This window comes from Piliocolobus tephrosceles, chromosome 17 (genome assembly GCF_002776525.5).
Source record: "Piliocolobus tephrosceles isolate RC106 chromosome 17, ASM277652v3, whole genome shotgun sequence".
NCBI classification, from domain to species: Eukaryota; Metazoa; Chordata; class Mammalia; order Primates; family Cercopithecidae; genus Piliocolobus; species Piliocolobus tephrosceles.
The window spans coordinates 12,047,377-12,061,657 of record NC_045450.1 but is presented as its reverse complement, the minus strand read 5'-3'; the positions used below and the strand labels follow the sequence as shown (position 1 = coordinate 12,061,657).

Sequence of the window (14,281 nt, the reverse complement as noted above, 5' to 3'; positions counted from 1 at the left end):
AAAAAAAAAAAAAAAAAGATGGACTAGGAAAAGAGGAGATGGGCAGACCTCCATCAGGAAGTGGAGGGAGGCCACATGAGAAAGATGACAGCACCCCACCAAGTCAAGAAAGGCCCCTCCATGCCAACGCCCCAGCTCCCGGGCCACATATAAGATGTCCACGAAGCTCTCCCCAGGGGTGGCACTTTCCCCAGATGAACTCAGGGCACCTTCACCGTGGATCTCAAAGGGAGCTGATATAATCACACCCCCAGTCTCACAGGACTGTGGTCCAGAGCACAGAGTTCCTCAGGTCCAGCCACATCGCAGTGCAGGACGCCTTCGGCTTTGCAAATGCTGGCTCTCATTGTCACTGTCATCCCCATTTTCCAGATGAAGACACAGTAACTGACAGACAGGAAGCATTCGGCCTCATTTAACAGCCAGGAGTGCTGACGCTCGGAGCAGTAAAGCACTCAGGCTTACAGAACTTTCTAGAGCTGGTGCTGCATCTGACTGGCCCCTGCCCTGCTGCCAGTGACTGTCCCCGCCCTGCTTCTGTGCTTGACTAGTTTGAGTAGGTTTCTCCTCCCTGACAAGTGACAGGAAGAGTCTACAGCCCAGTTCAGAATTTCAACAGCTTCCTGAGTGATTGGTGGGCTCCAGTCATAATTTCCTAAATCTGGGCCCAGACAAGGGACATTCACTTCCTAGGAAAACGAGGAGGTGCTTAAGTGGGTTGGGCCAAGCCTTCTCTGACCCAGCGGTGCTCTGGGGGCAGAGACAGCAACTGGGCACTTCTCTGAGCCAGACGCTGTGCCAGCTGCACTACACTGCACCCCACGGGCCAGCTGGGATCGACCACGTCATCCCCATGACCTGCGCTGAAGAAAGCAATAACAAACTACATGGGCACGTGCTCAACCGTGTGGAACGGTAGGAAAACGCTGACCCACACCACAGACGTTTTGTTTATTTATTTTGAGATGGAGTCTCACTCTGTCACCCAGGGTGGAGGACAGTGCCATGATCTCGGCTCACTGCAATCTCCACCTCCCGGGTTCAGGCGATCTTCCTGCCTCAGCCTCCTGAGTATCTTGGACTACAGACACACACCACCACACCCGGCTAATTTTTGTATTTTTAGTAGAGACGGGGCTTCACCATGTTGGCCAGGCTGGTCTCAAACTCCTGACCTCAGGTGATCCATCCACCTCAGCTTCACAAATTGCTGGGATTACAGGCATGAGACATCGCACCTGGCCCAGAAACAGCTTTTAACCAAGCTACTTCCTGATCCCCAAGCACTTTTCTGCACAGGGTAGCAGGGCCTTTACAGACAGGGGTTCAGTTACCTTCCTGCATCTCCAAAGAGGTAAAATCATGGTCACTGTTTGCGGTCAGTTTTTAAACGACCAAGTTCAACGAGCCACTGGTAAGGGAGAAAAACGGGCCTGAGGGCCCTGGTGACTTGCCAGCCTGTTCAGCCCAACACTTACTCCACCGGAGCACCTCAGGATACCCAGGTTCAGGTAGAGAAGCCAAGCCCTCGCTCACTTCTGCATCTCAATGAGCCCCACGTGGCCCTGAACCCCATCCTCACCCCGCTCCTGTGCCTCCCAGCTCCCATTCCTACCTGTCCAGGGAACTCAGATATTCCTGCTGCTTCTCGAAGCCAAAGCTCTTATTGGAGGAAAAGAGTCATCAGGAGACACCCACCTGCTGGGCTATAGGAGCCCACGCCGCTGACAGGAAAGAGGATGTCCGAGTCATTGTGCAGCACCTTCAGCGGAGCCCAGCTGTGCATCTGGGAGAGGCAGGTGTTCCCATCCAGTGGCCTAAGGTGAAAGAACACAGATGCAGGACAGGCCAAAGAGCCCAGAGGCCTCATGATTCACCAACGAGCATCCACATCGCCCTCTTGAGAACTAACCAGGCCACGCAGGGCTGAGAACAGAAGGAGGTGTGGGCTGGGAGGAGCGTGGAGTCCAGATCCAGACCTTTTGCATTTGTTCTCTCAACCAGTGTTTATTGAGCACCTATTCTATGCCAGGCACTGTGCTCCCTATTGGCAGCAAAAAAGCCAGTAAACAGTGTTGATCCTGCCCTCAAGGAGCTTGCAGTCTGCTGGGGAGCATGAACATGAATCAAATAACCCTGCAAAAAGCTGGAAATGGCAGCTCACATCGTAGAGGAAGGTCATGCAAGGCTGCCTGGAAGAAGCAGGGCTTGAGGAGGGAGCTGGCCCAAGCTCTGTTCCTTCCCAAAAGAAGGAACAGAGACTTGGGGGAGGGGACAGCACATGCATCACAGGCCATCTGCTCCAGGTTCCGAAATGACAGCAGTCACCGGAGCTGGGGCTAGTGCTGCTCTGTCTCGCTGCTTCTGAGCCCCTCATGGGTAAAATCAGACCAGTCACGTCTGGGTCCCTTCCAAGAAAGGGGGTCGGCTCAACTATTAACCAGGCTCATATCATCTGTTATATTGTCACCTTACCCACAAAGTACAAAACTCTAATGCGTGCCATCTTCGTAACACCAGGCGGTGTGGTAGGGTTTGTTTGGGAGTAATGGCCCCTGCCTCTGAGCAGTCAAGAAATGTTAATGAATACCTGGAGGTATTTTTGCAGTACAGTCGTCACCCAGTGTCTGCACTCCATCTGTATCAACCGTTTCAAAAACCCCTGCAAATTAAAACCCCCTGCAAATCTGAGGATGCTCAGTCTCTTGTTTGTTTTTAGAGTCAGGGTCTTGCTCTGTTGCCCATGCTGGAGGACAGTGGCACAATCACAGTTCACTGCACCCTTGAGCTCTTGGAATTCGACAGAGCCTCCTGCCTCAGCCTCCCAAGGAGTCTGGACTACAGGCGTGAGCCACCATACCCGACTAATTTTTTGTTTGTTTTGGTTTCTTGTGAAGACAGGGTTTCGCTATGTTGTCCAGGCTGGTCTCAAAATCCTAGCCTGAAGCGATCCTCCTGCCTCAGCCTCCCCAAGTGCTTGGATGACAGGCATAAGCCACCTCGCCTAGCCTGAGGTCCCCGATGTAAAATGGTGTTGTATTTGCATAAGCACATCCCCCCACATATGTACTTTACGTCATCACTAGATTGCTTACGATACCTAATAAAATCCAAATGCTATGTAAATAGTTGTTACACTGTATTTTTATCTGTATTATTTTTATTGGGTTTTTTTGGGGTAATATTTTTGATCCACAGTTGGTTGAAACCATAGAGGCAGAACCCATGGATGCAGAGTCCATGGAGGCAGAGAGCCAGTTACACTGTAAGCTTTTTTTTTTTTTTGAAAAAAAAGCCTGTCACCCAGGCTGGAGTGCAGGGGCGCAATCTCAGCTCACTGCAAGCTCCGCCTCCCGGGTTCATGCCATTCTCCTGCCTCAGCCTCCCGAGTAGCTGGGACTACAGGCGCCCACCACCAAGCCCAGCTAATTTTTTGTATTTTGAGTAGAGACAGGGTTTCACCGTGTTAGCCAGGATGGTCTCGATCTCCTGACCTCGTGATCCACCCACCTCAGCCTCCCACAGTGCTGGGATTACAGGCGTGAGCCACCGCACCCAGCCCGCACTATAAGGTTTAAACATCATTTTGTATCTCAGTAGATAAAGAAGACCAAAGCAGATCATAATCATATCTACTTAAGAAAGGAAGGAAAGTGGGGAGGGAGGGGCCAACAAAGGGAAGGGAAGCAAAAGAAGAAAGAATGTGTGGCTTGTCCAAGGCTATCAGCCCTAAGCAACAGAACCAAGGCTGTGGGACTGGAGCCCAGGTCTTCCAAATTCAAGTGCACTGAGTCTCTCGTCTGCTGCCCACAAGTGACATAACTTATACAGTTTATTTTAGAGTTACTCTAAAATCCACAAATATTTTCTGTAATAGACCACAGAGTACATATTTCAGGCTTTGTGACATACTCTTCTTTGTTGGTGTCTCTTAACAACTCTTTAAAAACGAAACAGCCATTCACTGCTTGGGGGCGGATTTGGCCTGCAGGCATGGTTTGCCAGCTCCTATTTTAGAGGCTTGTCAGGTAGAAGTCTCCTTTCAGCCCTCTCTAGCTTTTGGCCATACATCTGGCACAGAGCGAGAAGCGCAGGAGTAAATAATCCAGCAGAATTTTGCAAGACGGATCATTCAGCCATGCCCGTAACACAATGAGGCTTTCAGACAGCAGGATGGGGGCAAAAGAAGAGCCACTCCCGCCGGTGTCCTGGCAGCACGCCCAACCTGGGCAGAGAACCAGGTGAACTTGGCTGTGCCTCTGGAATCTGTCAAGAGGTGCCCTCCTGAGGCTCTGACCCGGCCACTGGTGACCACAGGGCAGGCACCCAGAGGTGGTCGGGGCGCCCTTTCAGGAGAAGGCAGCAAAAGCAGCCAGACCTGTCTCAGCCACTCCACTGCTTCCGGGCAGGTGCGACGTTCTGCTGGTTTCTAAGATAATTCTTGACCCCTTCCCGCAACATATCCAAGTACAAGGCGAAGCCAGGCCCCAAGAGGATGAGGTTCTAAACCCAAGAGGTGAGCCCCAAGGACCACCACCTCAAAATGAGTTACATTAAAGATTGCTGGTCAGGCCAGTGGCTCACACTTGTAATCCCGGTATTTTGGGAGGCCGAGGCAGAAGGATCACTTGAGCCCGGGAGTTCGAGCCCTGTCTTTACAAAAAATTTAAAAATTAGCCAGGTATGGTGTTGCACACCTGTAGATCCAGGTACTGGAGCGGCTGAGGTGGGAGGATCCCTTGAGCCTGGGAGGTCAAGGGCTGCAGTGAGCCAAGATCATTCCACTGCCTCCAGCCTGGGCCACAGAGCAAGACCCTGTCTCAAAAAAACAAAAAACAAAAAACACTCCAGGCGCTGTGGCTAACACCTATAATCGCAACACTTTGGGAGGCTAAGGCGAGTGGATCACCTGAAGTCAGGAGTTTGAGACCAACCTGGCCAACATGGTGAAACCCCATCTCTACTAAAAATACAGAAAAATTAACCGGGTGTGGTGGTGGGCACCTGTAATCCCAGCTACTTGGGAGGCTGAGGCAGTAGAATCGCTTGAACCCAGGAGGCAGGGATTGCAGCGAGCCAAGATTGTGCCACTGTACTCCAGCCTGAGTGACAGAGCGAGAATCCATCTCAAAAAAAAAACCAACAAACAAACAAAATATATATATATATACATACATATATATAATACACTCATTAGCTCATCTTCGTAACACTAGATACTCTTAAACATCATTTGAGATGTTTGAGATTCCAAACGTCAAGACGTCAAGGCTTAAACTACAAAATCTTCTGCTGTTAACTGTCCCCCTGTGGCTGCACATTTAGGTCAACTCCGGTGTTCTGCTTTTCTGAATAAGGACTTTGGTATCTAGATGCAGCAACTTTTTCCTGAATCGAGGGTATGTTCTCCGGGTAGCTTCTCGCACTTGGACTGCTAAATCAAGTGGAATAAACATCCTTAAGTTCACGCCAATCTGTCAAACCGCTTTCCCCCAAGGCTATCAACTGCTTCCAGCTGTCTTTGAGGGCAGCCCCTGTGCACCACCCCTGCAGCCTCATTCATCCCACAGACACTAAGTGGATGCCATGGGATGTGCCTGGAACTGAGGACCCACTGACAGCAAGATCTTTCCCTTCCACCAGGGTGCCAACCCAAGGTCTCAGCAAATACGATGGGCAAAATATGCGGCCTTGTTTCACTTCGCATTTGCTTAACTGCTAGTGAGATGCAGAATAGCGAGACGCCACATATGTTTGTAGTCCTTTCTGAATTATGTTTCCCCCTACTTCCCTACCGGTATCAGAGAACACAAATAAAGTGATTTAAAAAGCCCTGTCTGGGCCTGGCGCAGTGGCCCATGCCTATAATCCCAACACTTTGGGAGGCCAACATGGGAGGATCACTTGAGGCCAGGAAGTCAACACCAACCTGGGCAATGCCTTGAGACCCCATTTCTATAAAAACAATCAGCTGCGCCTGGTGGCATGCACCTATAGTCCTAGCTACTCAGGAGGCTGAGGTAGGGAGATCACTTGACACTAGGAGTTCAAGGCTTAATGAGCTGTGATCAGTCCACTGCACTCTAGCCTGGATGACACAGCAAGACCTGTCTCAAAAAAAAACAAAAAAAAGACACACAAAAAACAAAACAAAACAAAAAAAAACAAAGAACAAAACGACAAACCCTGACTGTAATAAAAATACTATCCCTTTTAAAGAAATATACAAAAAGCAAAGCTAATACTTGAGATGAATACTGAGGCAGAAGAAACAAGACTTCTTCAGACATCAAAGAAGTGGTTTAATGACCAGTAAACCCAGGAGTAAGCCTAACTTTGACCAACAGAGGATCTTAAAGACAACAGGGCAGCAGACTCTGCCAGAGGCTTTGGCAATCCACAGTGAGCTTCTTCCGGTCTGGCCACATTCCCCTCACACATCTGCTGTGCACCAGCCCCCTTGACCTTCCCTGTGAACACCAGCTTAGAATCAAAATCAAAGCATTACTCAGGAGGCCATCCCATCACTCCGCTGTGTCTTCCCCAGGCTGCTCGGTGGAGGGGTCAATCAAGATCCCTCTTAATCCCAGGGAGAGCTGTCCGGAGTCTGCAGGAGGCCCTCTGGCTTCGGAGAGCCCAGGCCAAGTGAAGGTCACACTGCACTGAGTTGGGCATTTACACATCACAATGCTGGGGGCTGCCTTGGCTCACACACCAGCCTCACCCATGTGGCTACACTCAGTGGCATCAGCAAGCAGCCTCTCCTCAAAGGCCCAGATTACAAAGTAAAGGCACGTGGCCAGGTGCAGAGGCTCACGCCTGCAATCCCAGCACTTTGGGAGGCTGAAGCAGGTGAATCACTTGAGCTCAGGAGTTCAATACCAGCCTGGCCAACATGGTGAAACCCCATATCTACTAAAAATACAAAAATTAGCCGGGCGCAGTGGTGCACTCCTGTAGTCCCACCTACTCTGGAGGCTGAGGCAGGAGAATCGCTTGAACCCGGGAGACGGAGGTTGCAGTGAACGAAGATCACGCCACTGCACTACAGCTGGGGCCGTGAAGCAAGACTGTTCTAAAAAAAAAAGAATAAAGGCACTTGCGAGGGTTAATTGTATGTGTCAATTTGGCTGGGCCACAATACCCAGACATTTCGTAAAACATTATTCTAGATGTTTCTATAAGGGTATTTTTTGGATGAGATTAACATTTTAAATCAGTAGATTTTGGGTTAACCAGATTACGCTGCATAATGTGGGCAGGCTTCGTACAAGCAGTGCAAGGCCTCAATAGGAAAAAGATGGACCTTCCAGAAGAAGAAGAAATTCCACCAGCAGATTGCCTCTGGACCTGAACTGCAACTCTTCCCTGTGTCTCCAGTCCACATGCCTACCCTGTGGATTTTGGACTTCCCAGCCCCACAATCACATGAGCCAATTCCTTAAAATAAATCGAGAGAAGACTGGGCGCGGTTGCTCATGCCTGTAATCCCAGCACTCTGGGAGGCCAAGACAGGTGGATCACAAGGTCAGGAGTTTGAGTCCGGCCTGGACAACAGGACGAAACCCCATCTCTACTAAAAACACAAAAGTTAGCAGAGCGTGGTGGGTACCTGTAATCCCAGCTACTTGAGAGGCTGAGGCACAAGAATTACTTAAACCCCGCAGGCAGAGGTTGCAGTGAGCCAAGACCATGCCACTCTACCCCAGCCTGGGTAACAAAGCAAGAATCTATCTCAAAAACAAAACAAAACAAACAAACAGACAGGAAACAGAGACAGACAGAAACAGAGATAGATAGAGACGGAGTTAGAGGTAGAGACAGACATAGAAAATGAGGCAAAAACAGAGCAGGACAGAGAAGGAACTATACACATCCACATACGGAATGCCCCCTGCTCAGTCCCGCCCCATTGGTTCTGCCTCTCTGGAGAGCCCTGAATAACACAGCAGGTCACACGACTTGGATGCCAGATACAAAAACACTCATATCCTATGAGCAAGAACAAGGCTGCTGAAAAGGTGCCCTAACAAAGAGTTCAGTCGTAGGAAAAAATCTTGCGTGTGAAAATATTCATTTGAGATAGGCTGCAAACAAAAGATAGGCTGATAACAAAAAGCAAAAACAGAAACCATCAACCTAAATACCCAACAAAAGGGGAAACACTTCACAAGTCATAACATGTTGAGCTGACTGAATGTTGAGCAGAAGTAATGTTCAATCTGGGCACCCCATGGCCCAGTTAAACTGACACACAAAATTAATCATCACATCAACAAATCAGTATTCATAACTATGTAGAAATATGAAAAACATGTGACAGAAGAGCCAGGCGCAGTGGCTCACACCTACAATCCCAGCACTTTGGGAGGCCGAACCGGGCAGATCATGAGGTCAGGAGTTTGAGATCAGCCTGGCCAACATGGTGAAACCCCGTCTCTACTAAAAATACAAAAATTAGCTGGGCATAGTGGCGGGCACCTGTAATCCCAGCTACTTGGGAGGCTGAGGCAGGAGAAACACTTGAACCCTGGAAGCAGAGGTTGCAGTGACCCAAGATGGAGCCACTGTGCTCCAGCCTGTGTGACAGAGCAAGACCCATCTCAAAAAAAAAAAAAAAAAAAAATTGACAGTATAAGCTTTGGATTACAGCATATCTGAATCCAAATCTCAACTTTGCCAATGGTTTTGACAAATCTTGCCTCTCTATGGAATCCTGTTCTTCTATCTGTAAAATGGGGGTGATATGCCCATGAACCTCACAGGGTTGCTAGAAGTCTTACAATACAGTGTACAAATCACCTGCAGCATCTGGCATATCTCAGATGATCAATAAGGTAACACTATTAGTGCAAGTATCCATGTGGATGAGGACTAGAGTAAAAATACAAAACTATAATAGGCACAGTCTCATCAGAAAAAAAAAAAAAAAAAAAACCCTAATATTAAAACAACATGAAAATGAAAATCTTAGGGCTAAAGGTATACTGCAGCCTAAACAATACTGTAAGATGTAGGTCAGATAGAAAGATACATTTCTGTACGTTCATTTTACACTTTTTATTTTTTGTAGAGATGGAGTCTTGCTGTTTTGCCCAGGCTGCTCTCAAACTCTTGGCCTTAAGCAGTACTCCCACCTCATCCTCCCAAAGTGCTGGGATTACAGGCATGAACCACTGCACCTGGCCTCATTTTACACTTTAAGGAACTGGATTTTGCAGTAGTCATGATTAGGAGGGCACTGGGCGCTACAAAGCCTAAGAGGTAACTAGCTTATTTGGGGTATTTTGGGTTTTCTTTATTTGAGAAGGACTTTCTCTCTTGTTGCCCAGGCTAGAGTGCAGTGGTGTCATCTTGGCTCCGCCTCCCATGTTCAAGCAATTCTCCTGCCTCAGCATCCTAAGTATCTGGAGTTACAGGCATGCACCATCATGCCAGGCTAATTTTGTATTTTTTTTAGTAGAGAAGGGGTTTCACCATGTTAGTCAGGCTGGTCTCGAACTCCTGACCTCAGGTGATCCACCCACCTTGGTGTCCCAGAGGGCTGGGATTACAGGTGTGAGCCACTGTGCCTGGCCAACTCCATGGTTAAGGCAGCAGGTACAGGCAAGTTACTGCTATTCACACCCCTGCAGATAAACACCGAAGTCACCATACCACAACTATTCTCCTAACCCTGCCTTCGTCCTGAGCTTCCTGCGCTAGTGGCAAGTCAGCTGCAAGGAAAATCCAGAGTAAAAATAAAAAATAAGAATAGGCACAGTCTCATCAGACTGTGAAACCCTGTGAACCCTGGGAAGTGAAAATGACAGATGTATGTATAAAGCAAGAATTTCAAGGCACACATTCTGACATTAACTTTGTATTAAGTGCCCTCAAATGTACTCCCTTCCCCTCTTTCAGTTCTCAGGGAAACAGCAAATAACACTCCTTCCAAACAACACTCCTAAATCAACACCAGAAGAATGAATGATGCCCTGGGCAAATATAAAACTTGGCCTTCGTATTTCACCTAATATTATAGAAAGAGAAACGGTGAACTTAAACCCCTCATTAAAAGCACAAGGGGAGGCTGGGCATGGTGGCTCACGCCTATAAACCTAGCACTTTGGGAGGCCAAGGCAGGCGGATCACTTGAGGTCAAGAGTTTGAGACCAGCCTGGTCAATGTGGTGAAACCCCATCTCTACTAAAAACAGAAAAATTAGCTGGGTGTGGTGATATGCGCCTGTAATCCCAGCTACTCGGAAGGCTGAGGCGGGAGAATAGCTTGAACCTGGGAGGTGCAGGTTGCAGTGAGCTGACATCATGCCACAGCACTTCAGCCTAGGGGACGGTGAGACTCCATCTTACACACACACACACACACACAAAGAAGTGTGACGGGAACTTACTTTTCAGGTGACTCCGCGTGGCCCCTGTGCTTCCTTTCCGATGAGTTTCCATACGCGTCATCTTCGTTTTCATCCACATCTTCATCATCGATGCTTTTCACATCAAGCTTCTGGTACCCAAACTCCCCATTCAAAGACAGGGAATCAATTTTCCATGAGTTGCTGCTCTGGCTTCCATTGGAATTTGGCCCAAAGGGGCTTTCAAAGGCTGATATGATATTTACAGAGGAGCGGTCGGAGTTGTCCTCCGAGCTCTCTCCTGCCCCAGATGTCTTTTTAAAAACGTCCCCAGAGTTCTGCTCATCCTCCTCATCATCAAATGAGATAATGTTGGTCACTTTCTTTTTCTTCTTTCGCTCCTTTTTGCATTTGGCATCTGGCAAAAGAAAAAAAAAAGATATGGTATAAGCAAAAGTAGGCAAGACAAAAGGATGATGGAACCAATTCACCTCCAGGTTATAGAAAATACTATTCTACTGAGAAATCCACTGTAACATTAATTCAGACTTCTTAAAATCTTCAATGAAAACCTGCGTACAGAAGATTGAGCAGAATGGATACAGCCCTCTACCTCTGATTTAAATAAACACACCACAGAGCCCACATTGAAACTGTTCCTTCTAAGCAGTCACTTTGATGCGAAGGATGCTACCATTACCAAAATGATCTTCAATGCTTCTCTTTGGAAAATATTCTCATAGCCATAGATGAGACCAGGAAAACCAGCTAGGGGGTGTAGTCAAGAGTTGAACAGCCTCAAATTCCTGCCATTCCTGTGCAATGCCCCTTTGCAATGGGGCTTTGTGGCTCCTTCCAGCCAGAGGTGATGTCTATTTCTGTACTCTCTTGAATCTGGCTGGCGTAGTGCTCTGCTTTTTTTTTTTTTTTTTTTTTTTTAAGAGTTGGAGCATCTCGCTCTGTTGCCCAGGCTGGAGTACAATGGCGCAATCATAGCTCACTGTAACGTCCAATTCCTGGGATCAAACAATCCTCCAGCCTCAGCCTCCTGAGTAGCTGGGACTACAGGTGCATGCCACAACACCTAGCTAATTTTATTTTATTTTTTTTAAGATGAGGTCTTGCTGTGCTGCCCAGGCTGGTCTCAAAACTTCTGGCCTCAGCCTCCTAAATTGCTGGGATTATAGGCATGAGCCACCATGCCCTGCCTTTACCAAGAGAATGTGGCAGAAAGGGCCGGGCGCAGTGGCTCACGCCTGTAATCTCAGCACTTTGGAGGTGAAGGTGAGTGGATCACCTGAGGTCAGGAGTTCAAGACCAACCTGGCAAACATGGTGAAACCCCATCTCTACTAAAAATACAAAAAAAAAAAAAAAATCAGCTGGGTGTGGTGAGCTGAGATTGCACCTTTGCATTCCAGTCTGGGTGACAGAACAAGCCTCTGTCTCAAAAAAAAAAAAAAAAGTGGCAGGAATAACACTGTGTGAGTTCTAGTAGCTAGGTGTTAACAGGTCTCACAGCTTTGCCTTTGCTCTCCCGGACAGAAGTCCTGACCCCATACACAAAAAAGCCAGTTCAGCCGACTGGAGGATGAGAGACCATGAGCACAACCTGAGCCGCCCCAGCACTGATTCCAGACATGTGGATGGGGCCATCTTGGATCTTCCAGTCTAACCACCAGCACCTATGAGTGAGCCCAAGGAATCCAGCGGAAGAGCCACCATGCCAACCCAACTAAAAAAGGAACGAACTGTGGTGGTTTTAAGTCCCTACATTTTTTAATCACTTGTTATATAGCAAACGCTAACTGAAAAAGAAATCAAGCCTGCCTTAGTGACCACCACTCAGAGAAGACTCTTTGTGCCCCCATTTTAATCATCACACTTGGATGTAAGACACTTTGAGCCAATTCCAAAAACCTAATCCGTCTAAACCAATGTGTGATGCAGTGAGGCCTCACTGGTATAGCACAACTTCGAGATTACCTCAAAAGCAGAGTTTCAAAAATGGGTGGGACTGCTACTCCTGTGGGTGTAGAAATTTCAGTGTCTTTGTTACATGAAGCCATCAACAGCCCTATCTCCTACACTGTTCATGCAGGGTCTCTGCTGGAGAAGCACAGGGCAAGACAAACAAGGCCACTGTATACCAAACATACCATGGGATTCTGCACTTTCACCATCAGTAATTCCAAAGGGATGGCCCCAGTTACTGCCTTGTTTAAGAGATCTGAGGATACTGAGACTAAGTACTTAAGCCCAAAATTTCCAATTTCAACCAGGCGCAGTGGCTCATACCTGTAATCCTAGCACTTTGGGAGGCCAAGGCAGGAGGATCACTTGAGGCCGGGAGTTCAAGACCAGCCTGGGTGACATAGCAAGACCCTGTCTCTACATATATACACATACATACTACAACAAAATTTCCAATTTTGCTGTAGTAACATCTTAACGTCCCAAAGGAATCAAAGGGTATTGAAAACTTATCACCAAATTAATCTTAATCAACTTTTTTTATTCAATTTTTTTAATTAAATTTTTTTAAAAACAGGCTGGGCACAGTGGCTCATGCCTGTAATCCCAGCATTTTGAGAGGGCAGGGCAGGCAGATCACCTGAGATTAGGAGTTCAAGATCAGCCTGGCCAACATGGGAAACCCCATCTCTGCTAAAAATATAAAAAGAAGCCAGCCAGCCATGTTGGCACACGCCTGTAGTCCCATCTGCTCAGGAGGTTGAGGCAGGAGAATTAACATGAATCCGGGAGGTGAAGGTTGCAGTGAGCTGAGATCATGCCCCTGCACTCCAACCTGGGCAATAGAGTGAGACTGTCTCAAAAAAAAAAAACAAAAAAAAGTTTAAAAATTGAGACAGGGTCTCACCACATTGCCCAGGCTGGTCTAGGACCCTTGAACTCAAGCGATCCTCCTGCCTTGGCCTCCCAAAGTGCTAGGATTACAGGCATGAGCCACCAAGCCCAGCCTGAACCAACTATCTTCTGCCTCCCCCAGACTCCTTAGAGTCAAAGCTGACAACTCCTGTCTTTCCTGAGGCCTGTACTTAAATGCCATCCCCAATCAGAGGCAAGCCCAACAGCAGATGTTCCCCATAGCAGCCTATGCTTGGCTTTCATCCCTTTTATCCTAAGGATCATAAATTATATATTTTGTCATGAACTATCCACCCACACGCATCCCAAAGGAGACTGCAGGCTACCTGCTGGCAATCTGTCCTTCCTATTCAGCTCACTGCCTAGCACACAGAATATGATGAAGGAACAAATAAAGGAATGAATGAATGAAGATCAATGTCATCTGGCTCCCGGTGTCTCTCACACCCTCACTTTCCGTTTGCTATGGTTGAGCTGCTCATTTTTCCACCCGGCAATTCTCGCATCTAGATAAGGCCATCAGAGCCCTTTCAGAGTGAATGAGAATGAGAAACAGAAACACAAATGGAAAACAAGTGTACTGGACTCTATTCCCTTTGGAATGACTTTCAGATGATGAGGTATGTCCACGTCATCAGCCACATTCTGCTTCCCTCTGCTCCGCCTCGAGCACCCATTCCCACTCACCAGCACTGACATTCCTGGACATGACAGGCAAGGGGTCGGTCTCCTGTTCAGGTTTGATGAGGATGGAGACGGCAGAGGAGGCTGTGATCTCCCTGAACAGGCTGCTCACTCCTTGCGTGGACTCCTTCAGCAAGGAGGTCACATTCTGCGTTGACTCCTTTAAGAGGTCTGAAACGGTGGGAGCAAACTTACTCTGCCCGTTCAAATCCTTGTTGTCGATGTTAATCGCAAAGAGTATGGAGTTCAGACCTGCCCAAAAAAAGGGAGAAGTCTGGAGTGCTTGCTGATGGGCAGTCATACCACCAACAAGAGAAGACAGCTGCAGACAACAGAGTACAGAAGAGGAGACACGCTG

The 14,281-nt window shown here is 47.9% G+C and overlaps 1 protein-coding gene across 1 annotated transcript in view; it reads right to left on the bottom strand.

Moving 5' to 3' along the window:
* Positions 1–14,281, bottom strand: part of SNX29 (sorting nexin 29) — a 593,032-nt gene that overhangs the window by 501,137 nt on the left and 77,614 nt on the right. Inside the window, exons 7-10 of the mRNA XM_023231145.3 lie at positions 13,927–14,175; positions 10,394–10,769; positions 1,699–1,817; positions 497–537 (exon numbers count right to left, since the gene is read on the bottom strand). Of these exons, the coding sequence (XP_023086913.1) occupies positions 497–537; positions 1,699–1,817; positions 10,394–10,769; positions 13,927–14,175 (785 nt within the window). The remainder of the gene's footprint in view (positions 1–496; positions 538–1,698; positions 1,818–10,393; positions 10,770–13,926; positions 14,176–14,281) is intronic.